Below are 24,359 nucleotides of genomic sequence, written 5' to 3'. Positions count from 1 at the left end.
CGAATCGATATTGATGAAAAATTGTGTTCAAGAAAAAATTATTGCTATCTAGTATACTAAAGTATGGGCTACATCGTCGATTACCACATGTCTATGCGTTTTATGTAAAATATTTGTTTGTTTGTTTGTGATCTTTTTTTTTCATGCCGGTCCGTAATTATCTTATGAAGTAAGTTTGGTTTCTTTTTGTGGTTTACTTGTTATTTATTTATTGATTTCAATTAATTTGGTAGGATGACGTGGCTCCATTGTTGCAATGTTTCCCTTCCAGCCACACGCCTTGCACTTGGTTGTTTTGTTATTTGTTTTACATCATTATTCATCTATGCGGTTGATTCAACTTTAGAACTAATTCCTGTTGTCTACATACTCCCAGTACCGTGTTTTTTTTTGTGTTAGTTTTATGTAGTCTGTTTACATAGTTAATGTGTGCCGTGCGGTATTTCAGTACCCTGCCGGCTCGTGGATAATGCAATTGTTAATGTTTTAAGCGATCTAAAATTCGAAGAAAAGAAGAAAAAACGCAACTAGCTCCAGGGTATAAGGACGTCATTTTTGCATGGGTTGTTTGCAAAGAAGTTAACATAATGCACCTCTGTTTGCTTGGGCTAGCTTTTGAGTCAAAATTTCTTCGGTAAATGCATTCATACTACAAATTCGTTTAGTATAATGTTCTGCAAGGACTTAGTGAGCTTAGAAAATCTTGTGATGTAATTGCGATAGCAGAAGGGTGACAAAATGTTTGTATTGTTCTTCCAACAACTTAAAAAGCTGTTCGGAAAAAGGAGATTGTTGCTATGCATCAATTCGCGTACAACTCCAATATGAAATGGAATCATGATCGTACATCAATAAATCTGTTTAAAAATTTAATTTAAAATTAAAAATTTAAGAAAAGTTTGTGGTATTTAAATTGATTTATGATGATTGAATTATTCCGATGAAAATACTCAATTCGTTACAAAAAGTTTTACCGACTCGATCGTTTCCCAAGCTGTGATCGATTAACGTTGCTAATATGGGGTTATAAAATATTCCAAAGCGATCGTCTGCCCTAGCAGTTGGAGGAAGCTGTGCGCTAATGAAAAGAAAAGCCTGTTCTGTATTGAGTTCAACAATCTCGCAGCATCATTCTTAAGGGCCGTATCCTTCCGCTTATTCAACTACTGGATGAAAATCGTTGAGAGTGTTCGGTTGTTTATCTAGTTCGTAGCTCAACTTAACTGTAAGATCATGTACGTACTTCTGCCACCCTATCACCGCGCTTCCCGGTTTGGCAAACGCCTTTCTTTCGCCTTCCGGCCAACTGCTGCTACGTGAAACGGTGCCGTCGTCCGCCGCCAATGAAACGCTTGTTTTGCCCTCCCGATGTAGCTGGTGCCGTTCGCCGGTGCCCGTGCCGGTGCCCTCTTGTTCCCAGGTACCAGGATGACGCCCGCTGACGTGCCGACGTGAATCAAAAGCTGATTCAACTCGGCTGCAACTGCAGCGCGCACTGCGGTACTGCCTCCACGAACGGCCGTAGGTTGGTATATAAGATTTATTATAAGATGAAATTCACTGCCATAACAGTTGTTGTATAGCTTTGTAATCTGTTGGTTGTTGTTTTTTTTTTGTTTAGTGTAGGTTTTTTTGTTTGTTTTTTTATATTAAGTAGATTAAACTTTTCCTCCTTTTTTCCTCATATGTGTTGTTAGGTTGGTTTTTTTTCCTTTTTAAACTTTAAGCGATTGGTTGTAGTTTTGTTTGTTCTATTCATAACTGCACTGATAATTGATGATATTAGATTAAATTTGTCTAAGGATTAACTTCATATTTTAAAGCTTCAGCTGTTGAAGATACGTACGTACGTTTGGTGTCCGAAGTTGGCAACATGTTTGGTTGCGTGGAAAGTGCGAGAATAGAAAAAAAGGGAGAAAAGAGTGGAGTTGTATTGATATGTTCATAACTTCACTGGTACGGTCTTGGGAGGAAAGGGACCACGTTAGTTGGCGGGAGTTATAAATTCAAAGAAATAAACGATTGAACACTCACCAGAAGCACTCTTTAAAGCGCTTTTAATCTCTGATTGTTAATAGGGTCTATTCGCATCCTTTGGTCTTTTCAGCTGAACTTTCAGTCTTTTCATACCAATCTGAAAACCGTTCATGGCTTGAATCGCAGCTTGAGCGCTGGCTGGATTGTCAAACGATACAAAACCTGTGCGGGGGGAGGAAAAATAGAGAGAAGAATAGAGATAAAGATAATGTACTTACACAATCTTGCCAATGCAAATGCTATATCAGTGGCATTGGATTAAACTTTTCTTCAAATCAACTTACCGAAACATTTACTCTGGTTGGTAGCTCGATCGATGAAGACTTTAGAACTTATCACAGTTCCGAAGGGCATAAACATCTGCATCAGCTCGCCGTCGCCGAACTCCTGGGGCAGATGGTAGATGAACAGGTTGCAACCCTCCGGGCCCGATATGGAGCAGCCTGGGAACATCAACATGTCTTTACAGAAAATTAAAACAATCCATCACCAACGTAAAAATTGTGTTCATTTTGGATGATCAACTAAAAGGGTTTGCAAAGAAAACAATGCGATAGCTGGAAGAGAGCGGTTCCGTCTACCGGCGACCCTCAGCCGAGACGAGCTTTGGGTTGTGTTCGACTGGATCATACGACTCAGAAACGGCATATGGCTCATGAGTGGTGTTTTTTCTTGTTTCTTCTAGGTAAAATTAAAAGGAATGAAACGAAAAGGTGAACACCGGCGGTAAGCGTCTAATCGCACGCGGAATACGAGACTGATTAGACCCGTACCGGAGTGTGAAGGTATATGAAACTAGCCCAGAAAGCTCGAAAGGTCTTATCTTATGTCTAGCGAGTTTTCTACTAGCTTTTTTTTTCTAGCTTTTTTTTAGTTCATACGCTAAAAGGGATTCGAGTGACATAGTATGAGGCAGGGAAAACACGTATAAAATCAAACATTGAAAGGTGCATTACGTAAGACACAGGAACAGATAACAAACTGAAGAAAGAGCGTAAAACAACGAGAATCGGGGGCCAAATCAGGCGTAGATTTCGAAAGGTTTGGAGTTTGGAACTGAATATGAACGATCCTGATGTTAAATCTTCACGGCGCGTACTAAATCGCCCCTTTGACCTTTGGGGACAGCCGGTTCTGCTTAATCGGGTAGTGAGGTGTTCCACCTGTTGGATAAATCCACCGAACTATGTCGTGTCAGCGTGTCCGAAAGCAGAAACGGCTCGTCCCCGATGGTAAGGTAGCATTAGTTCACACCGAACAGAAGTGGAAGAACAAAACTCAAACTCGCTATCCTTCGAAAGCGGCCAATAACGTAAATAACATACATACAGACACGCACACACAAACATACAGAAACATAGAGAAAACACTAATAATGAGCGTAACAGTAAAACATGGGAACTATTGGTCGCATCGTTGTACTTTGGCGGGGTTTTCGTAGATCAAGAATGTTTTTTGGTTCTCATTTTCGGGACTTTGAAAAACCGATCCGGGGTGTTGCAAAACGTGTTCGTCTGCGGGTCAGTTCCGTGGAACTAGTTAATGTTTAGACTGATTTATTCGAGTTACTTCGTTAATTCAAATTGCCAGTCGTCTAATAACGTTTGATCCAAAATTTATCAATGAACTGGTCGTTTATCTCGTTTTGATTTTCGTCTACTTTGTAATTTCCGAGCGTTCAAATTATTGCTAACTCCACTGGCTTGGGTTTTTTTTACGTTCTCTTAAGCCCTTTTTTTGGCGGGGCAGTTTCTGGCGGTCTTGGAGATGGGAAGGCGATGCTTACCTTCGCGCTGTGCTGGTGCAACGGCGGCAATCGGTTGCGGAATAGCTTGCGGAAATTGTCCATAAACGGCTGGGTAGGCTGTTAAATTTACAAATTTACAATCAAAAAACAAGTATACATCAACAACACACAGTAGAAATATCGATTCGGTGGGATCGTGTTGAAGGGCAGGGGACAGCCTATAGGGATTGTCGGGCGCAAGCATGGATCTCGTCGGCGAATGTCGACGAGCTGGCATCAATGGCGATTCAGTGCGACCTTTTTGGCACTCGAACTTGATCCACGCTCACGGGGACAATTGTTTCTACTTTCAGCTACTAGCTACAGCTACGTGGAATGAACAAAATGGTAAAGCTTTGTAAAATGTATGACGCACTAGGCACAAAGCGAATTTAGTTGAGGTGTCTACTGTTAAGCATAATTCTGCAACGCACTGGCAGCATGGAAACGAATTCGGAAACAAATTTGGGATCAATTTTTTTTTATTATACACTTATTTGATATACGCGCTAAGACTTGATTAGACAAGACATTATTGAAGGTTTTAGTTTTGGTCACTTCCTTTAGTTTGACGTAAACATAAAAGTATATTATTAGATTACTTTCATGCTGAAATGAGATCATTTTAACCTAAAACTTGTGTTACTTCTGACTCATAAAATGAGATCAAAACATATTCCACCATTCGTACTTCATTCGAGTACTTTTCAAAATCGAACGGTACTCAAACTTCCCGGTTGCGTCCGAAATGTAATGACTATCCGTCGTTAAAAAGACTATAAAGATAAGCAGGGGTTACCATGTGGCTTATCGTTATCAAGGTAACCGCTTTATCATGAGGTACCGGGAAAGGTTTGCCCCCGTGTTGAGCTGAAAATTACAACCCGACCTGGACCGTTTGGCACCACATGGTGATTATTGCCGTGGCCTGGCTGAAGCTGGCCCCATAATTCAAGCTGCTAAAAACCAATTGCCTAAAAGTATTGTTTAATGAAATGGAAAATTCTGTAGACCAAATCGTCGCCCCCGTTGGGCATTGACTGTGTGGATAGGGAGGGGGGGGTTACGGAGAAACCGTAAGGATGTTGGGCGAAGAAAAGATAGGAAAGAGATGGAGAGGAAAAACTGGGCGCATTCTTCCATGTTTCAGGCTCAACACACGGATGGGTTTTTACTGTTGGGCTTTTTTTCCGCTGTGTTTTTGGAATGGTATGTGTGGCGGATGGACTGGAAAAAGCCCTTTCCGGGCTGAAAAACATGCTTCACTAGGAAGATGAGACGAAAGTATATCGGAAAAACAACAAGGTCATAATTTTCCACACCAAACCCATCCTCGGAATGGCTACCGATTTTGTAGATCTGTTGTTATGCTGCGCAGTAACACATTGGGCCCGCAAAAAAAAAATAGGCATCCGGAGATAAACGGCTAGAAGCAAGACGATCCATTGCCGATATGGGGGATATTGGAGCGACTCTCGTCTGAACAGCGCAGCAAAAATTGGTTCATTGAACAGCGGGTGGGATAGACATTTTTTTCCACCACACTGGAATCCACTTAAACTCACAACCAATGGCCTATTCGCAATTCCATAATCCGTTAGGGGTAGTTTTCTTTGTTCGCCCAGCGGTCCGGGGTCTTTCGGTGCGGTAAAAGCTCCGTAACAACCACTCACAAACCGAATGCGAGGCAAAAAAAATGGGGCCAGAAGTTAGTGGCAGTAATAATAAAACAGGAGCGGTGCATAAATCTTGCCCGAAAATGGCACACAACATTTTCTCGACGTGGGAAAATATGAGCTCGAAAATATCAACTGCGTGAAATAAAGCAAGAAGGAACGGAGAGTAATACTCGATCGTCTTTTACATGGCTTTTCCGGCTGTACCTTCACCGTAGGGGTTTGGGTGGCCATAAGCTGTCGTTAAACTGTGGAGGATGTTTTGGTTCTTCATACGGCATTTGTACCCAAGCTGTTAGCATTGATGTATTTTTCTTTGTTCCAGCAATCGCCACTTGTTCAAGTATTGGTTTTTGTGCTAGAAAAGTGTTTATAAAACTATTTGATCGAGAAAAAGGAAAAGACCAATGAAAAATATCTGTTTGATGTTTAACACGTTGACTGCCAAGCGCCACGTTTTGAGTACAATCTTTTTTAACACGTACCACGTCACCCAAAAGTGGATGACAGCAGCAACTAGTTCTAAAAAGTTTGTGACACATGAACAAATGAAAATGCAACATAAAAACTATAGCAAGCAATATTAAAAATAAGTTATTTGGGAAGCTAAGTTTTTGGCCTTTGAAAACCATCGGTTTGACAAACATTATAAACACTATTTAATTAAAAAGATTGTTCTAAAAACTTGTGCTAAAACGCTTGATACCCAATGCGTTAATAAAATTTGTTTATAACATTTATTAAACCGACGATTTTGAAGGCTAAACTAAAACTTAACTTTTCAAAGAATTGATATTAATTATTACTATAATTTTTAAGTAACATTTTCATTTAATTATGGGACAAAAACGTTGTAGAACTAATGACAGCTGGCTGTCAAAAATGAAAGATTTTTAAAAATGATAGAAATGAAACTATATTGATATCGTAAGTTTATATATTGTGAAGCTGAGTATTTGCCTAGTCTTTGAAAACTGGCGCATGTATAAATTTAACTAATAAATTTGACCAAAACCGATAGTACTAAAAAGTGTTCTAAGACCGCTTGGCAGTCAACGTGTCAAAGACAAAGCTAACTTTATCTCAAAACACCAAAACTAGCAGTTTGTGTAAATCATAAAATATTTTCTACTTGTTAAAGCACACGAAACGTTTCAAATGTAAACATTTCACTCGAAACACCCGAGCTTTGCTGAACGCCATCGAAACGATGGCACAACGGAAGCGCTCGGGACGGCGAACATTTAATTCTATTAGTAATTTCTCCGTCAATATCCGGGACTGCCTTTGACGTAAACAGCGCTGGCCCGGAGCTATACGCTTCTGTCCGTAGACTAACTTCCTTTCGGCTCCTTTCGGTACGGTTCGGCAAACTCTGCACAAATCAAAGCAGTACACAGTCACAGCCGTCCTATCGACCGGGAGAGTGGGTGGCCCGGAGTGGGTGGGTGGGTGAAATCAGATTTAATTTACTTCCGCCTCATTGAGATTCACTGAAAATTTTGCCCGACAGCTGAAAGTTGTCAAATGGCAGGGGGGGGGGGGGGGGGGGGGTTTCTCCCTCGGGGAGCCGGAGAAATTCCGTCGAGTGACACCAAAGCAATGGAGGCGCCTGGTGGCGCACGGAACGCGCCGAAGAAAAACTAATTCTGAGGGCTTCCGGCGGGAGGCAGTGACAATTTAAAATTTTGTACCATTTAAATGTCACCGGCAATTTAGGTAAGCGCTGACAAGCGGGCCCACACTGTGGTGGCCGGGGGTGGCGTATTTGTAATGAATGAAATGCGGGAATGTTTGTTTGCCATCTTAAATCCCAGACAATGCAGCACAAACAGCATCTCACAGAGACGACGAGTGGCGTTTGTTTACGCTAACAGTTGCAGTTTTGATCACGTACAGTGGTGTGCATGCCGTTCGGTCGTTGGTAGCAAACCGACGGTTGAGTTTAGGTTTTTGGGGGACAAACTAACGCATCCCGGAACGCTCGGTAAACCGTGCCATTGTTGCAGCAGACGGGCAAAGGGTGAAAAAGTGTCGCAATTTGCAACTAAGTTGTTATTTACCGTCGTAAAGTTATAAACCATCCGATCGTCGAGAGTGGCGGAAGCACGAGTCTCGGCAAATAAAAAATAAATAAAATGTGAAATAAAACCGAGCGCTTCGCAAATAGCAAGAAGCGAGTGTCTGGGCTGATGATGCAGGACGCAAAAGTGGTTACGTCGAAAGTGTACCGTCACAACTCTCTGACATCAAACCAAACAGAATCATTACTTAACAAAAAATAAAAAGGGTCCCCCCGAATGAGTTTCCACCAACTGTATGTGCAGTTTAAAGGACGGGGTACGTGTGAAGCAACAACGAGATGGTTCCAATGCGCTTACCCCCACGGGAGGGGCAAAAACGGAGTATCAAAAAACGTGTGATAAAATAAGGGACCAGCAAGGGATCCGGCGGCACCCATGGACGTAGAAGTGCATGGAAGTGAAATGCAATTAAAGTTTGTTATTTGTTTTCGGGTGAGAAAGTTTATAATTTCAATGAAACATGACTCAACGACCGCTGCCGCTAGTTGGGATAAAGCTCCCTCAGCCACCCAGTCTGCTGCAACATACTTGTTGTGTTATGTTTTACTCCGTTCGTGTGTTGTTTTGTTTTATCCTCTCCTTCTCCGTTAGTTTTTATTTCAGCTTTTCAGTGCAATGCCATTTTTGAAAGAGTGCAGTATGTTTTTTGAGGCAAACAGGTAAACAGTGGACCGTTGATGCTGATCGGGGTTGATACTATTAATTTTAACTCTCTATTATGCCACTCCATACGTTCGTTATTGATATTCGCTGCAAAGCGAAAATCAACTCATTTTGGCTATCGTAGGCAAAATCTGGCTTGTGACAAAAAGTGTCCTTTTGAAATTAATTTTACAATTCAACTTTATCAGAAACTTTTAAATTCATAAATTTATGATGATTTAGTGCAAGGGAAGATGCATGAAGTGTCACAGAAGAAAACATGTATAAAATATCTAAAGTAACCGGAAAGTTAAACACATCGACACATTAACAACGAAACGGTTGGCGGGCGACGAAGAAGAAACCACGACGCGAATATCGATAACGATAGCTAAAACAAGGAAATAAAAATGTTAAACCACACGCAGGTGCACTTGTTTTAGACAAATGGTAGCAGTAGCAAAACAATAGAGATAAAATGTAGTCCGAAACAAAGGTTACAATAAATAACAATAATTTCGTGACAACGTAGGACGAGAACAAAACTGTAGCGGATATAAATTTAATCGAAAGACAAACTGTAAATAACTCTAAGTGGATAAAGAAATAAGATTGAACGTGAGGTACGATAGAAAAACACTACAGCATAGCAACAAACACGAGTGGTACAGAGAAACGCACGGACATACAAGGGCGGTGGCCGAGGGTGTAGTGAGTGGAGGGGAAGGAGGGAGAACTTCTAGACATTCACGTGGTGGCGTTTCGTGTGTGGGCGGGAGTTGAGCCTTAGAGTAGAAACAGGCAAATGCGAGGAGCCGCATGTAAAGAGGCCAGCGAGGCGGAACTTACCGACACCGGGGTACGGCTGGATGCCGGGGTAGGCGGCGTGCGGCAGGGCGGCATCTCCGTTCGGAAGTCCTTGAGCGGGTATCGACAGGTGCAGCGCATCTACGTAAAGGGCTGCATAAATTATTGTGATTCCGGCAGAGCAAACTTCGCCGTAAGGCGGGAAAGGTGGCCAAGCACCTTGGGGATGAGGGTGGACGGGTGGGTTTGGGCAGTGTGGAAAAGTGGTGGCGTGAAAGATGAGCTACTTACGTCCGGGGTAGGTCTGGGGGATTCCGTTGGTGTAGACGGCCTCGGAGCCGGCCGGCTGGCCGTTGGGCGTTTGTGCGGCCATGTTGAAGGTGGGCATCGTGGGCGACGGCAGCGAGGGGATGGCACCGTTCACCGGCTGTCCTGAACCTGCAACAAATCGAACCGAGCCGTCCGTCATCGTGGCCATCGTCATCATCATGCCGAGCGAGCCGTCGTCCGGGTGGTGCTGGTGGGCGCCGCGAGCGCCCTCCCCGGCCGGGCACTTACCGTTCAGCGCGTGAGGTATTTGTGTTGCTAGTGCGGCCATGGGATTGATGTACGTTCCCTGGGCGGTCGCGGCCGCCATGAGGGCCGCCTGCTGCTGCTGCGCGTAGGCGCCGTACGGTCCGAACTGGTTAAACACGAACGGGCTCAGCAGGTTCATATGGCCGGCCATTTGCTGCATACGACGGAGTTGCCTCTCTTTCTCGGTGTCTGCGAACTTTACCACTAAGCTAGAGGATGCACCCTGTGGAAGTGTAGGAGGACGAGGGAGGAGGGTGCGAAGGTTCACAAGAAGCGAAAAGGAGGAGGAAGAAAAAAGCGAAACCTTACGTTAATAACATAAATCTTGGGCGGCACGTAAATCATCATCCCATTAAGTGGAGCTAAACGCCAGCGCACAGCGGAACGAATAATTCATATCCATTTATATCTCCACTCCGAGCTCCAAACGAGCCACGGTTTATTGTTCTGTTTGCCAAACGCCACCACAAAACGAAAGAGATTACAACTTTGTTGTGCCACGAGGAAGCGGCTTTGCCCCGGAAGGTGCCTCTGCGTCCTCGTGGGGGAAAGGCCGATGATAAGTACATCACAACACACACACACAAACACACGAGACACAATATCGCTTGAACGAGCATTACTTTGAAGGCTGGACCGGATTCGGTGCGGGGCTTTTCCGAGGATTTATGCTTTCGCTTCAACCGCACGCCACACGGAGATCCGCTAACTAACAAGATTAATTACAAACGCTCCGGTGAAGAATGTGTGCATCTACTCCGAGGCACTCCGCGGCCAGGCGCAATTGTCTAAACATCAACGGAAAAAAAACAACACGGGCACGGGTACAGCGATGCACGGCTGACTACATCTAGTTACAGTGATTACACACAGTGACACATAAGCATTTTACAAAGAGGTACTCCCACGGGAACAATTATGGCGATTAGAGGACGAACGAAAACTGTCCGGTGTGTCCTGAGACGACTCTCAAGGAAAATTGTTTCAGTGAAACGGAGTTTTGGTGTGGCGAAGGATACAGTGTTGGACTGGAAATGTTCGACATGGCAGGAATAATTTGAATTTTATACATTTATTGTCATGGCTACCTTATTCCAAAGCCAGCTGTTATTATTTCTAAAAAGTTTTTCCCACATAAATAAATGAAAATGCAACATAAAAACTATCTCCATATTAAAAAACCAATTCTTTAGGAAGATTTATCTTTGCTTAGCCTTCGAAAACCGTGGCTTTAATAAATGTTATAAACAAATTTATTTAAAACAACTCCTTAAAGTACGAATTGATGCAATTTTTGCATGATTTTAATTTGCTTTTCAATTTTTACGTCTTACTTTTGTTAATTGCTCAAACAAGAAACAAAAAAGGAAAGTTCAAGACCGCTGTGTGTTTCCCGTTTTTATAGGCCACGCCTGTGGAGTAATTGCTGAAATTACTCTCGGTACACGATGCACACGACATGAGGTTATTGTGGAATTTTGCACCGACCCTTCGAGTTTTCCCACGAGGGAAATGGAATGTGGCACGGGCAGACAAACGATGGACCCAACCAAGTCTCACACGCACACACCTGTTGCCGACGGACGATGGAGGAAAAGAAGAGGGGGCGAACAAAACATAAAAAATCTTGGCATGCTTGTGGCTTTTCCAGTCATGCCATCGTCCGTGAAAATAACGTACTGAACGTAGGCCGTAGGTCGTGAACCATTGGGTAGCGTTTTGTAAAAAAAAGGAAGAGGAAAACACAGGCCTTGTGTATGTTTAACATACCGAACGAGAGAAAACGGAGGGGGTTCGGTTGACGTTCGTGGCTTGAATTTCCACGGTTCTCCGAACGTCACTTGACGGAAAGTCGCCCCCGTTCGAGCAGGAAAAACTATCGTTATGAAGTTTTCAATACCACCACCACCTCAACCCCGAGTGCCAACGAAACTATGAGAGTCATTTCCGTGCTGCTTCCTGACTTTTGACTGATTTTCCTTGCCACCCCCGGGAGTGGGGTTCAACTGTTGCGTCGGTATGATTTTGAATACGGAAACCTGTTGTTAGGCATTTCCATCGGAAGAGGCCCGCTGGTTCGGATTTGCACGTTCGAAAGACGATGGAGGACTTTCACCGACGTCACGTCACGTCAAAGGCATTATTATTTCGTCGTTTCGCTATCGAGCTGCTGTCTTCCTTCGACTTGGAATTGTCTTCGTCATCGCCCTCGTCGAGGTCGGCGTCGTCGTTATCTTCTTTTCAATGACCACCACCACCGCAACGGTATTGAATGGGAAATGATCCATGTGATAGAAAGGCAAGCGGCCGAAAGAAAAAGGCATCCCATACAACAAACAAAAAACTACAGGCAAACCTTCGGCCGAAAAGAATTGCCGATGAAATTGCTTTCCCCGTACGAGGGAAAAGGTAGGTTTGGCTTCCGGCGTTCCCAGGTTCGTGGATTGTCATCACTTCGTCACACACAAAGAGCATTATTAATGATGGTGTTTGGCCGGTGCGGGGCGTGGCCGAGGCCTCTGAAGACGTTCCGGATGTTTGCTACTCCGGCCCCGGTCGGTTTTTTTCATGCCCGGAGGGGGTCACAATGGGGGCAACACCGTTTCGGTGCAAAGGTGAACTAACAACGGTGTGTGGCAGGATATTATTGATTAAGCTCCCGGTTGGCCAGGTTGGCGTACCGGACGTTCGCACGGTTTTGATTCAATTACCAGCCGTCGAAAAGGCCCAAACGATTGACTTCGGTTTGAGGTGCCCTCCCTCGGGGGTTAATTGATGACAAATTGAAGAGCTTTCGGGTGGTTGGAGAGCGATCGTTTGTGGGAATGATTTATGAACTTACGGTAGTGTAGGGATTGAGCCGAGCTGGATGAATAATTAGAAAAATAGTAATAATGAACGAATTGATAAACGAATGAATTATGAATGCGAGGCAACGAAAAATTAAAAATGAAATTAATCGCTAGATAGTTGGCAACGAAAATTAGAAGAGCGATGGCCTACTACTGATCCGAGATGGATCTGCAGATGGAAAAAGATGGAACAAAGTAGACATTGAAAAACGGAAAGAGTTGAACCATCAGTCTTGTGATTGAATTTGACGAGAGTGGATAGTGAAAATGAAACAAGTAGTTGAATTTGGATGTTGAAATATAATGAAATAGAGAAATAATCCGTGAGATCACGACAATGGCGCAAGTCGGTAAAATATAATGGCGAAATATTTGAAGAGAGTGGTGATAATTAAAAGCTTTTTGTTTTTATTTTAAAATAGGAAGTGATATCTTGTTGTAGCTCTTTACTCAGAGTAAGGATGGCGTACCATATTAATAGAATACCCCATATTGGAAAGTTTATTGCAGAATAGCGATTATATGTCGCGGTTTTTCTTTTGTCAAACAATGATGCAAAATAACGTTGAATTAATATTGATCAGGTTGTTAATATAATAGCGATTGCCTTTCGAATAATGCTATAATAATAGCGATTTCGGAGAGTGAGATATATTGAGGATAAGGAGAATTAAATCTATGAGGTTAACATCAGTAACAAAAAGTGTTTCGTAAATATCGAGGTTTGTGAAAGAAACTAGATGGTGGTTTCATATCAAAGATGGATTGCTTCCATGTCATTGGAATAATTTATGTTGTTAAACTTTCTGTGAAAGATAGTGATTATTTGTCGATGTTTTACACGAATAGTGGCTGAAAATTGACCAGATTGACAAGCAATTGTTATTTCATATTGGAGTTTTACTTCAGATAAAGTTATCGTTCCATTTCGTTGGATATCATGGCTACTAAACCAAAAGTTATGAGTTTTGCATGGTTCATTACAATTTTGTCTTGTGAAACACATTTTTTTTTTTTTTTTGACACCTTCTACGAGATATCGAGACATATTGGAAAAGTTGTTGATTAGTTCTTAGAGGTTAGTTGTTATAAAAAGAGCATTACATCGTAACCTATGGTGCAAAATAGTTACACCGTGTCGTAGGTATCGAGATTATTGAGGATTGGAGTATATTTTTGGAATCGTTGTGTGCAGTAGTAAAGTATGCAAAATAAAATAGTTTCATATCTTGTCTTTGAGAGACATGGATACGATTTCATAAGAGTAGATACGATTTCTTAAAATTTTCTCAGCATGGAGGACTGAGTCATTGAGGAAATTTCTTGCAAACGGATCAGATTCAATAAGACTCTCTGTGTGGAAGATCAATATGGAGATGGGAATAAAAGATTTCAGTATAGAGATGAGAATACAAGATTTCCCGAGTGAAAGACCTCAATTACTAAGTACTTCTCAGAGCGGAAGACACAAATGAAATATTCCTTGAGAAGAAATATTGTTATTCATAGAGGTTCTCAGAGATGGCGTCTCACGTCGAGAGAATAGTCAATATTGAAAATTGATTAAAAATAGTGATTAGTTATCGCGGTTTCTCGCCAAACAATGTTAGGGAAATGGCGTTGGTATAAGTTTGCTATACTTGGTCTTTGTATCGATGAATTTTTGAAGTTCTTTTTGTACACCTTCTACATTGTGGTATTCAGATAATTTTGGAAAGGTTGTCGATTGGTTCTGTGAGGTTAAGTAGTAGAAATATCGTCACTATAGTATCACGTATCGTATGGTACAAAATAGTTACACCGTGTCTTAGGTATCAAGATTGATAAGTGTTGGAATATAATCATCGAGTCCTTCTGATTAGTAGACAAGTAGAGTAGATGCAATTTTTAAGATTTTCTCATAATGGAAGACTTAGTATTAAGGAGATTTTATAGACATTGAAAGATTCCAAAGAAGTCCTCCTTTACTAAGTGCTTATCTGAGTGGAATCCTCGATGAAGTTCCCTGAGAGGAACGGCACAGATGCAATGAGGTGGAAGACCTCCTTTAAAAGGTGCTTATCTGAGTGGAATTCTCGATGAAGTTCCCTGAGAGGAACGGCACAGTTACAATGAGGTGGAAGACCTCCTTTACTAAGTGCTTCTCTGAGTGGAATCGTCGATGAAGTTCCCTGAGAGGAACAGTACAGATACAATGAGGTGGAAGTCCTCCTTTACTAAGTGCTTATCCGAGTGGAATCCTCGATGAAGTTCCCCGAGAGGAACGGTACAGATGCAATGAGGTGGAAGACCTCCTTTACTAAGTGCTTATCTGAGTGGAATCCTCGATGGAGTTCCCTGAGAGGAACGGCACAGATGCAATGAGGTGGAAGACCTTCTTTACTAAGTGTTTATCTGAGTGGAATCCTCGATGAAGTTCCCTGAGAGGAACGGCACAGCTGGAATGAGATGGAAGACTAAGTGCTTATCTGAGCTTATCCTTTACTAAGTGCTTATCTGAGTGGAATCCACAATGAAGTTCCCTGAGAGGAACGGTACAGATGCAATGAGGTGGAAGACCACCTTTACTAAGTGCATATCAGAGTGGAATCCTCGATGAAGTTTCCTTAGAGGAACGGCACAGATGCAATGAGGTGGAAGACCTCCTTTACTAAGTGATTATCCGAGTGGAATCCTCGATGAAGTTCCCTGAGAGGAACGGCACAGGTGCAATGAGGTGGAAGACCTCCTTTACTAAGTGCTTATCCGAGTGGAATCCTCGATGAAGTTTCCTGAGAGGAACAGTACAGATGCAATGAGGTGGAAGACCTCCTTTACTAAGTTCTTCTGAGTGAAATCCTCGATGAAGTTCCCTGACAGGACCGGCACAGCTGGAATGAGGTGGAAGGCCTCCTTTACTAAGAGCTTATCTGAGTGGAATCCTCGATGAAGTTCCCTGAGAGGAACGGCACAGATGCAATGAGGTGAAAGACCTCCTTTACTAAGTGCTTATCTGAGTGGAAACCTCGATGAAGTTTCCTGAGAGGAACGGCACTTTACTAAGTGTTTTTTTCCGATCCGATTAAACAATCCTTCGAGAGGAATGGTTTGATTACTAAGTCCTCTTTGAGTATATAAAAAAGGAAGAATAACAATGGTGAGGAGGAGAGAAAGAGTTGATACATAAAAGATATTTGGAAGGGAACACGTACGTTATTAGGATCTTTTCCGAGTTGAAGGAATTCTTTGTAAGGAATGGTAAAGATTAGAAGATATTGTCTGAGAGAAAGAACAATATGAAAATTTAAATTAAAGATTCCCCAAATTCATAAGATATACATATTCGGGTGGGAGACACATTTGTAAATATACTTTCTGAAAGGAAGTATTCATATGGAAAGAGATTCCCTGAGAGGAAGACACAGGGTTCTAAAGTTTTATTTAAGTGAAGGAATAGGTGTTTGAAGAAATTCCCTATGGGGAACGTTACACATTCCACATGTGTTCCTAAATGGAATACAACCCCAGGGAAACAATTGTTATTCATTCTTTTAAATTATAACTATTTTTCGTTATGTATTTGTACATCGCGGATATGTTGGATGTGGAGCAACGAAACGGATCCTTCGAGAATTTTTCTAGTGGACAAATATATCGTAAGAAGCTTCAATTTTGAGGATGGTATCGGGAACACGGCGTTATTCATCATCACCACCAACACAGTCAAACCTGAGAATCGGCGTAACTCGGTGCTAACAAAGCTGAAAAGAACCACGCAAAAAGCAGATCATCCTTAACGTTTGGATTGAAGACGGCTGATCAAGGAGTTCAAATACGCTGCTCGGGTTTGGCCTGTCCATGTTACTATGTTTGCCTATGTTCAATATTTCCAGCACTGTTGATAATTTTTCCAGCATGTTCGAGAGCACATAGTCATATTTTCTACGGATGGACGGATGATTGGAATGTTGTTGTAGAAACTGCGGCTGAAAGTTCTGCACAGAAAGCAGATCAACTTTAACGACTGGATTGAAGAGCCAATGGACGATCAAGGACAGAAAAAGGCCTTACAAGATTGTTGTTGAAGATATTGTTTTAGAAGTTGCAGCTTGTCTCGAAGGTACAGAGCGACAATCGAATGTAGACGATGTAATGGACGAAATCTTAGCGGTAGCTTCAATCGTGACCGAGCTAAAATTTCTGTATTTGTCGAAATTATCCCGAAAACACGAGCACTATTCAGTTTTGGAGCAGTCGGGATTGATAAGAAGAAACAGTTGGAGCATACGTACGGGATAGCTGCTCGGAGCCGAACTTATAATTCAACGGAGAAGGTAGCCTCAGGATACTAGTATGCGCAAAAAAGTTGTTTACACCTTTTTGAACAGAGACATCTTTCGACCCCGGATTCATAATTATTCGTGGATGAAATTCAGACAGCATCTGGAGTGGACGCAGTCCTGAATGTGGCCTAATAGTCTGCATTGTTTTGAGTCAGAATCTATTCAGAAATGACTTAACAACTCGATCAGAAAAACTGCACCTTATATCGCATGAACGGGCATATCGCAGAATCATCAGTTGTAAAGCCACGAAGTGATTTCTTCAAAAGTTCCCCAGAGTTCAATACCAAATACGGGGAGGACAAAGGAGCGAGAATTATAATCTGTTCGTCTGTGTGCAAAATCAAATGAAGCCATCGAGTGACAGAATCTAGGTGTTATAAAGGTTATGGCGGTTGCGAAATAAGAAGCACTCCTAGATGGATAAAGATTTCGTGGAAAGTTCCCCTGCCTTTGGGATATGAGCAACTTGAACGATTGTCCCCAAAAAGGACTAGTGAATGAAGTACGTAGGATACTTATTTGCGGACGAAGATTACGAGACGAAAGAACCCAATTTAAGGGAAGGAGATTATGTAGTGAAGTTATTACCACGAAGGACTAAGAGCTACTCCACTATCTCCAGCGAATATTATACACTATCGAATAGAGTACAAAGGTGATCATCATCAATGATTTCGGACTCGTTTACTAGGAACATTAACGTAAAAATGTAAACGGTTCGGAAAACAAATTGGGAAGCAAGCCATTAAATTGCATCAGTGGCCGATAGTAATTGCATGAATGGTACTAGCAGTCCTCAACTAACAGAACCGCAAAGAATAATTAAATAACCAAGAGATAACAGGATACGGTTATGTATCACGATTGCGATGGAGAGTAGAGGTAGTGGAGGATGTAGGGATTGAGCCGAGCTGGATGAATAATTAGAAAAATAGTAATAATGAACGAATTGATAAACGAATGAATTATGAATGCGAGGCAACGAAAAATTAAAAATGAAATTAATCGCTAGATAGTTGGCAACGAAAATTAGAAGAGCGATGGCCTACTACTGATCCGAGATGGATCTGCAGATGGAAAAAGATGGAACAAAGTAGACATTGAAAAACGGAAAGAGTTGAACCATCAGTCTTGTGATTGAATTTGACGAGAGTGGATAGTGAAAATGAAACAAGTAGTTGAATTTGGATGTTGAAATATAATGAAATAGAGAAATAATCCGTGAGATCACGACAGGTAGGCTACAGGTAAATCTAATCGGTATCAAACTATAGAGAAGACCATGTAAAGTAGTTGACAAACTTGGTTTCAATTATTTGTTACATATCAAATGATAATTTATCCGTGTAAAAGAAAAGATAACACCGATCAAATTTAGGTGTTCGACAAAAAACCAACGAATGTTTAATATCATTCAATCCAAATAAATCGACAACTTATCTTCAATCCTTTCGGCAATCTGTCTTCACTCCTCCGTTGCATCACACAGGTATTCAATAAATTCGATTCTCACAATGGACGTTAAAAGCGGGACGAAAACAATGGCGCTGGAAAATGGAACAATCCGGGCCTGGCGCTTGGAGCAAGAAAATCTCTTCAAACAATAAATAAAACCGTCCATTAGGAGGAAAACCAAGAGAAGGGGCGCTGCACCGAATGCCGGTACAATTCGCTGCCGGGCGAATTCAAACAATACCGTCATCCGCACGCCTCCTCACGGACACTTGCCCGAAACTCCCTGCCAGACGATACATTTTATTGAAGAGCTTTGGTCCCTAATTGAATTGAGCTGATTCGTTATCCTCCGTGTAATGTGCACAAGGCACTCGGCACATCCACTTGAAACTTCATTCCATCAATAACACTTTTGCACCGTCCATGTCCCGCAAATCGGGCGAACTACATCTGGAGCTGGAACCGTTCGAGCGCTCACCTGCAACCCGGTGGTAGCATTTTATTTCATTTGTTTTATTTACTGAATGGAGTTCGGTGCCGAAGAAGGGGGGGACCACCCCTTTTGCTAAGTGTTGGCTTCCAGCGTTGGTTGAGCAGGGTTGCACTCTGGCGAGGTGAGTGAAAAACTCAAGGCTCAACGGACAAAAGCTTTCAATATTTTATTCATTTCCCCTCGCCTAGGAAAGGAGCACGTTGGGAGCGGGAGCGGCGAAGAACTTGGGCAACCATCACCACCACAAGTACTTCCCGTTTGGGTTCGGCAGAAAATCAACAGATAGGAAAACTTTTACCTCCTAAAGACTCCACCGCCCGGTGGGGACGAGTATCTTCCGAACACCACGTAACATCGCACCGCTACTTTATCGCTAGTTCGGTTCGGTTACTGCTCACGGTACGCTTCAAGGGGCACACAAGAGCATCCTCAGTGCTGGAGTGGAAAATGCCGGCCGTCGGGCCCAAGCGCCAAGGAAAGATGCAACAAGGCGACCGGAGAACGGTTTCCCGGCTTCCAGTCCCGGTGGGCTTGTTACTTTTCCACCGCGCGCTTCCATCGGTTCAGAGTGCAACATTGGATCACACTGTAACGAAACACAACCCCGGGCGCAACCATCTGCCGGCAACCATCACCAGCGTCATCCCCAAACGGGGTCGGTGTTTTAGTGCAAGGGTTTTCTTAGCCCGGGAAAAACGGGCCCGGTAGCCCGGGTAAGCGAAAAATAAATAAAATGTCTACTCCCCGTTCAGGCGTTGCGCTTCCGGCGGTGAGAACGTACTTTAAGGAAAAGCGCAAATATGGCTTACGGGGTTTTCGCCTTTTTCGGTACCATCGTGGCTAGCTGCTTGTTTTTCCCTGTCCTTTCTTGAGGCGGATGCAATGAGATATTTCTCTCTCTTTTTTGTGGAAAGTGCAGTGTAATGTATCTAAATTTGTTGACATTATTATTTTACTGTCCGGAGGAGTAAAGCGTTGTGGTTGTGCACTTGACGATCGTGTTTAGCGGCAGACGTGAAGAATTTGGGTGAGGAGTTTGTTCGAAATGTGTAAACTTAAAGCTCTGCAGGTTGAGTATGCTTTAATGCTGATTGAAAATATAAAAAAAATATTTAGTTCTTTGTGTCTGGCTGGAGGTTGAACCGAGAAATTTAATCCAGCAGAATGTATGCTTTCATGCTCTCGGTATCATATTTTAGAAGTATCAGAAACATCCAAGGTGTCAACAAGATCATTTATTCTAGCGGAGTAAAAATACACAAATTGATAGGATAACATTTAAAAAGCTATTTTATAAAGGAAGGTTTTTTAATTTATTTCATTTAAAACGAAAATGTACTCCTCAAAAAGTTCGTCTAAGATCCCAGTGAAGTTATCTGATTTAGAAAAAAATATTAACCATGACGATATGCTTAATATTAAAATAAGCTATGTATATTAAATTTACCAATGCATGCCTAGAAAATTTTGCTACATCAAAGAATTGAATTTTAATAAAACGAAGATAAACCCGATAATCAAAGATTATAAGTGGTTCAAAGTCCACGGCTTATGATTCCTCACAGGTCAAACATAATCCAAAGTTCGTAAACACACTTTAAAGGTAGTCTTAGGTTACGGTTTAACACCCCTCCTCTCTCTCCTCACCCTCTTGCTTCGTACAAAACCACAAATCTATCATCTTTCCAAAGCCTGTGAAATGCGTGAAATGTATCCCAGCAAGCGGTGGTGAATCCTTTTCGGGCAGTAAGCCGCATCCATTTTCCGCATCAGCAGCAAAGAAAACGGAAGGTTTTCCACATTCGGTTTCCCACCAACCACTTATGCCGCCTTTTGTTGCCGTCCAACGAGCCGCCGAAAAATGTGATATATTAGATTGCCTGCCGGAACAATCTGCTCCGAGACGCCGAGGTCCGTATCGTGTCGAGTCCGAAGCGCTTCGCCTTGGCCAGAGGCTAAAAACTTCCGCCCGTAATTCAACCCTTAGAGTGCATGGAGCAACACGCTGGTAATACGATGTGCATATAATGATAATATTCATAAATTGTCGTGACCTCGGCCGCCGTCGTCGAGTTTCCCTCTTTCGACGGGCTAGAAATGTTCTGTGCAACAGGCGCTGGCAACAAACTCCTCCGGAACACGCCTCGGAACATGCCACAAACTGGCTTGCGCTTGGTTATAATAACTATCCACTTTGTCCATGTGGTGGGTAGAGTGGTTGTGTTCGCGTTCGTGTCGGCTTTTCACGTTGTTGGAAAAATGTACCCAACCGTTGAGGAACCATTTTCAAGCGGTACGGAAAAAGGAGTTGGAAAAGGACAAACGAAATCGCACAACAAGTTGCATGTTCCGGCCAAGGAGTGAGCGTTTTGGATTTCACGCCTCAACGGAACACAAAGCCCACACTAGCGTGAATGTGAACCAACACCAGCCGGGTGGATAGTGGAGAAACAAGAAGCCAACTGGCATTAGGGTAAGTGTTTACGATTTTCCTTTTCGTCGCATTTGGTCCGTTCGGATGCTCTAAGAAAAAACACTAGCTCTGTCTACACACACACACACACACACACACACACGGCTGGAACTGTAGTCCGTCTGAGGTTTTCCCTGCATTCCCGGACATGCTTGAAATTTTTTACTTCCCTTCCCAAGTGAAACGCTGGCAAAGTTCCAAAATAGCTTTTCAAATAATAATGAAAACGATTAAATAAAGTTTAATTTTAAACGACCCCCATCAGCGTCTCTACCGGACGTTCGCCGTCACACGGTCTTACACTCGCGCCGGACCTGCCGCCGCCTGTTTTTCCACGGAAATTCCGGGCCTCTCCCGTTGGTGGGGAGCGAACGAAAATTCAAGAAAAACGCCACACCGAGATCCCTTACAGCTGGGTTTGAATTTTTCATGCGACTCGTAAGTTTGCTCGTTTGCGCGTCCGGCCCCGAACCGGACAAGTGGAAAGTTTACGCCGGGGCCACTGGCGTAGAGTTTTCTTACCCGGGTCTCGGATCTAAAATTTTCTTGCCTGCGTGCTTTTTCTTGCTCAATACACTGCTTTTTCCCTCGATTAGGGGGCGCGTGTGCGTTTGGTGAATGTTTTTTCCCTCCTCTCATCGCTGATTTTACGACGGCCTGTTAAAGATGCCGATTTTCCGACCAATCTTTTCTTCTGCCCACCAAACTACCTCCGGAGGGAAAGCATTGGTATTTTTTTTCTGTATGCGTGAAGGACCTTGTAACCTTCTCTTTGTGCTGATGGTTTTTTTTTCCCTGACACGGCCAGCATGTTTCTGCCAGCACTTGGTCCATGGAGAGAGCCCTAAAAAAGTACACATAATTAGGTTATTAAAGGAAAAATTGATTCGCTCATCGTTTGTACCGTTCGCGACCGATGGTGGCAGAGATTCCCTTTTCTTTTTTGTGCTGCCCACTAACGATGGACGAATGGATCGTGTGGAGAGTGGAAAGTAAACGAAAAAAAAAACTGAAACATCGGAAAATGTTGGTCCAAACGAACAGAGGAGGTGGGCAATGAGCCGTTCGGAATCGGGGTGTGTTTTTCTTTTTCTCCCTTAAATTTGGATGGGGGTATTTTTCCCGAACCCGACCTTCTCGCTCGTCATTTTACGCACCATCATTACGCGGCACGAAAAATTGGTCGGCCGCGCCGGAATGAGGAATGATTTTTCGCTCGCCCCCGCTTGTGTAGGAGGAAAAATTAAAAATCATGTACCATTTAATATCGTTTTACAGCGGCCAATGAGCTACCGACATTAGTTCGCATCCAGCGCTTGGCTTGGCTTGGCCGAGGCTATTTACAGGGACGCGGGCAAACAAAAAAAAGTATAGATCAAAAAAGGAAGATTCGTGAGATGTTGAAAGTTTTAAAACCATTCGCAAACACGCTTTCCCATTTTTCTCGTGCGCTTGGGATCTTAAAGAAAAAGCAAATGACGGCAAGAAAACAGGGTGAAATTTTTAAAGGTTCTCCTTTCTCGTGCTGCAGATTTTGGAGTGATTGGTGAACACATCACAAAAAAAGCATCCCCCTAGCAAGAAGATGGATGGCGGTTGCATGCATTTTGATGGTGCGCCGGAGAAAATGTGGATAGTCATGAAAATCAATAAGCTATGAACATTAATCAAGATGATGCCGTGGGTTGCCCTTTAATGGGGGTAAAAGTTACCCTTTTTCTGCTTCCTCACTATTAAAGGGTGAGTTTTTTAAATTCCTTTTTAGGTTTGTAGCAACTCATGTTAAAGTTGGTGTTTAAATTTTGCAATCTCGATCGAAGAATCACATTTTACTACATTTAAATTCAATTGTTTGTGAGGGCTTTGTGGGTAATGTTCGACGAAAGCAAATACTTGGCGTTGCGACCAGAAAAAAACGGGGTAAATAAAAATTGCAAGAAAGTTGGAATTCTCTATCCGTCCGTCAATTGATGGAATTAAATTTTCCTTCCCTTCACACAGCCCGGTGAACGTGAACGATGAGCAACGGATCGTTTGTGCAAGGACGACTAGTTCCTTTGGCCAACACACTAGCGGCAAACACAGACACACCTCGTTCCATATTGCCCACGGAATGTATGTGCATCCGGTAACGGAAGATGACAGCGACAGAATGTCTAACATTCGTGAACGTTACTGTCAGCATGGCCAGAGCCGACGAGTAGGGGCATATGGCCAGGAACCGGATGTCGGAAGCGGTACTTCAAATTTTAATCAAATTACTACCTAATTCAATATCTTCGCAAATCTTTCCCCCCGGGGAGGGGGATATCCGCGCTCGGGTTCACCGAATTATACGAGCTTGTCAGCGGTTGTCGTCCTTGGCATCGTCTGACGTTTACGTTCACTCGTCGAAACTTCCACGTTCGGTACGTTGTGTACGTAGTAATATCGGGACCGGCGGATATTGATATTCGTTCGCATATCCCTTCGGACGTCTTTTTCTTTCCTTCTTCCTTCGGGAGGAAATTCCTTTGCTACCACCTTTTTCAACTGACGTGTTTTCAGGCAGGCGAAGAAGCAGAAAAAAATATGAACCACATCTCACACAGCTCGAGTCTTCGCTATTTAGATGTAAACTAAAACGAGATGCTCACGTACGTCCCGCGGTGGTATTACTCCGGGTCTCTCCGGGGGGTTCAGCTGGCTGTAATCGAAATCGAATAACTAGTGGCACGATCGATTGATTGAACCGCAAGCCGATGAAGAGCCCTGGGAAGAAGCGAAGCGAAGAAAACCCGGCGTACACAGGAAATGTTTTTCCTTCGCCAACCAATTTGGCCACATTGCATCGCACTCCATATGGTGGATCGATATACTATTTGCGGTTCGGGGATGAGGCGGGGGTGCGTGTGGGGAAGTGTGTCTGGATCACTTCCCGTCGGTCCGAGCGATAATCGAACGTGCGAACGTCAGCAAAAATGATTATCTTCGCCCGCGGGCGAATGCTTCGGACGTCTTGAAGTGGGACACAAAAGAGCTGCAAATCGTACAACATTGAATACATGTAGAGTGTGTTGTGACGCTAAGCGTCTTAATCTGACGGTTTTGTCCTCTACTTGTACTTTAATTTCTTTAATTTGTACAATCATTTCGTCATTTAACACGTTGACT

At 43.0% G+C, this 24,359-nt stretch overlaps 1 protein-coding gene across 10 annotated transcripts in view; it reads right to left on the bottom strand.

Moving 5' to 3' along the window:
- Nucleotides 1–1,191: 1,191 nt before the first annotated feature.
- Nucleotides 1,192–24,359, bottom strand: part of LOC131282416 (CUGBP Elav-like family member 4) — a 337,934-nt gene continuing 314,766 nt past the window's right edge. For 4 of the 10 annotated variants that reach the window (XM_058311880.1, XM_058311873.1, XM_058311875.1 and 1 more), the window contains 7 exons: nucleotides 9,591–9,831; nucleotides 9,324–9,470; nucleotides 9,075–9,173; nucleotides 3,824–3,901; nucleotides 2,322–2,498; nucleotides 2,035–2,199; nucleotides 1,192–1,829 (listed from right to left, as the gene is read on the bottom strand). In XM_058311880.1, the coding sequence (XP_058167863.1) occupies nucleotides 2,072–2,199; nucleotides 2,322–2,498; nucleotides 3,824–3,901; nucleotides 9,075–9,173; nucleotides 9,324–9,470; nucleotides 9,591–9,831 (870 nt within the window). In that variant the 3' untranslated portion in view covers nucleotides 1,192–1,829; nucleotides 2,035–2,071. The remainder of the gene's footprint in view (nucleotides 1,830–2,034; nucleotides 2,200–2,321; nucleotides 2,499–3,823; nucleotides 3,902–9,074; nucleotides 9,174–9,323; nucleotides 9,471–9,590; nucleotides 9,832–24,359) is intronic. The other 6 variants (XM_058311881.1, XM_058311874.1, XM_058311871.1 and 3 more) reach the window with 3 other exon arrangements.

Source organism: Anopheles ziemanni, chromosome 2 (genome assembly GCF_943734765.1).
Source record: "Anopheles ziemanni chromosome 2, idAnoZiCoDA_A2_x.2, whole genome shotgun sequence".
In the NCBI taxonomy this organism is placed as follows: domain Eukaryota; kingdom Metazoa; phylum Arthropoda; class Insecta; order Diptera; family Culicidae; genus Anopheles; species Anopheles ziemanni.
The sequence above is the reverse complement of the archived record's forward strand: the minus strand, read 5'-3'. Positions and strand labels throughout refer to the sequence as shown.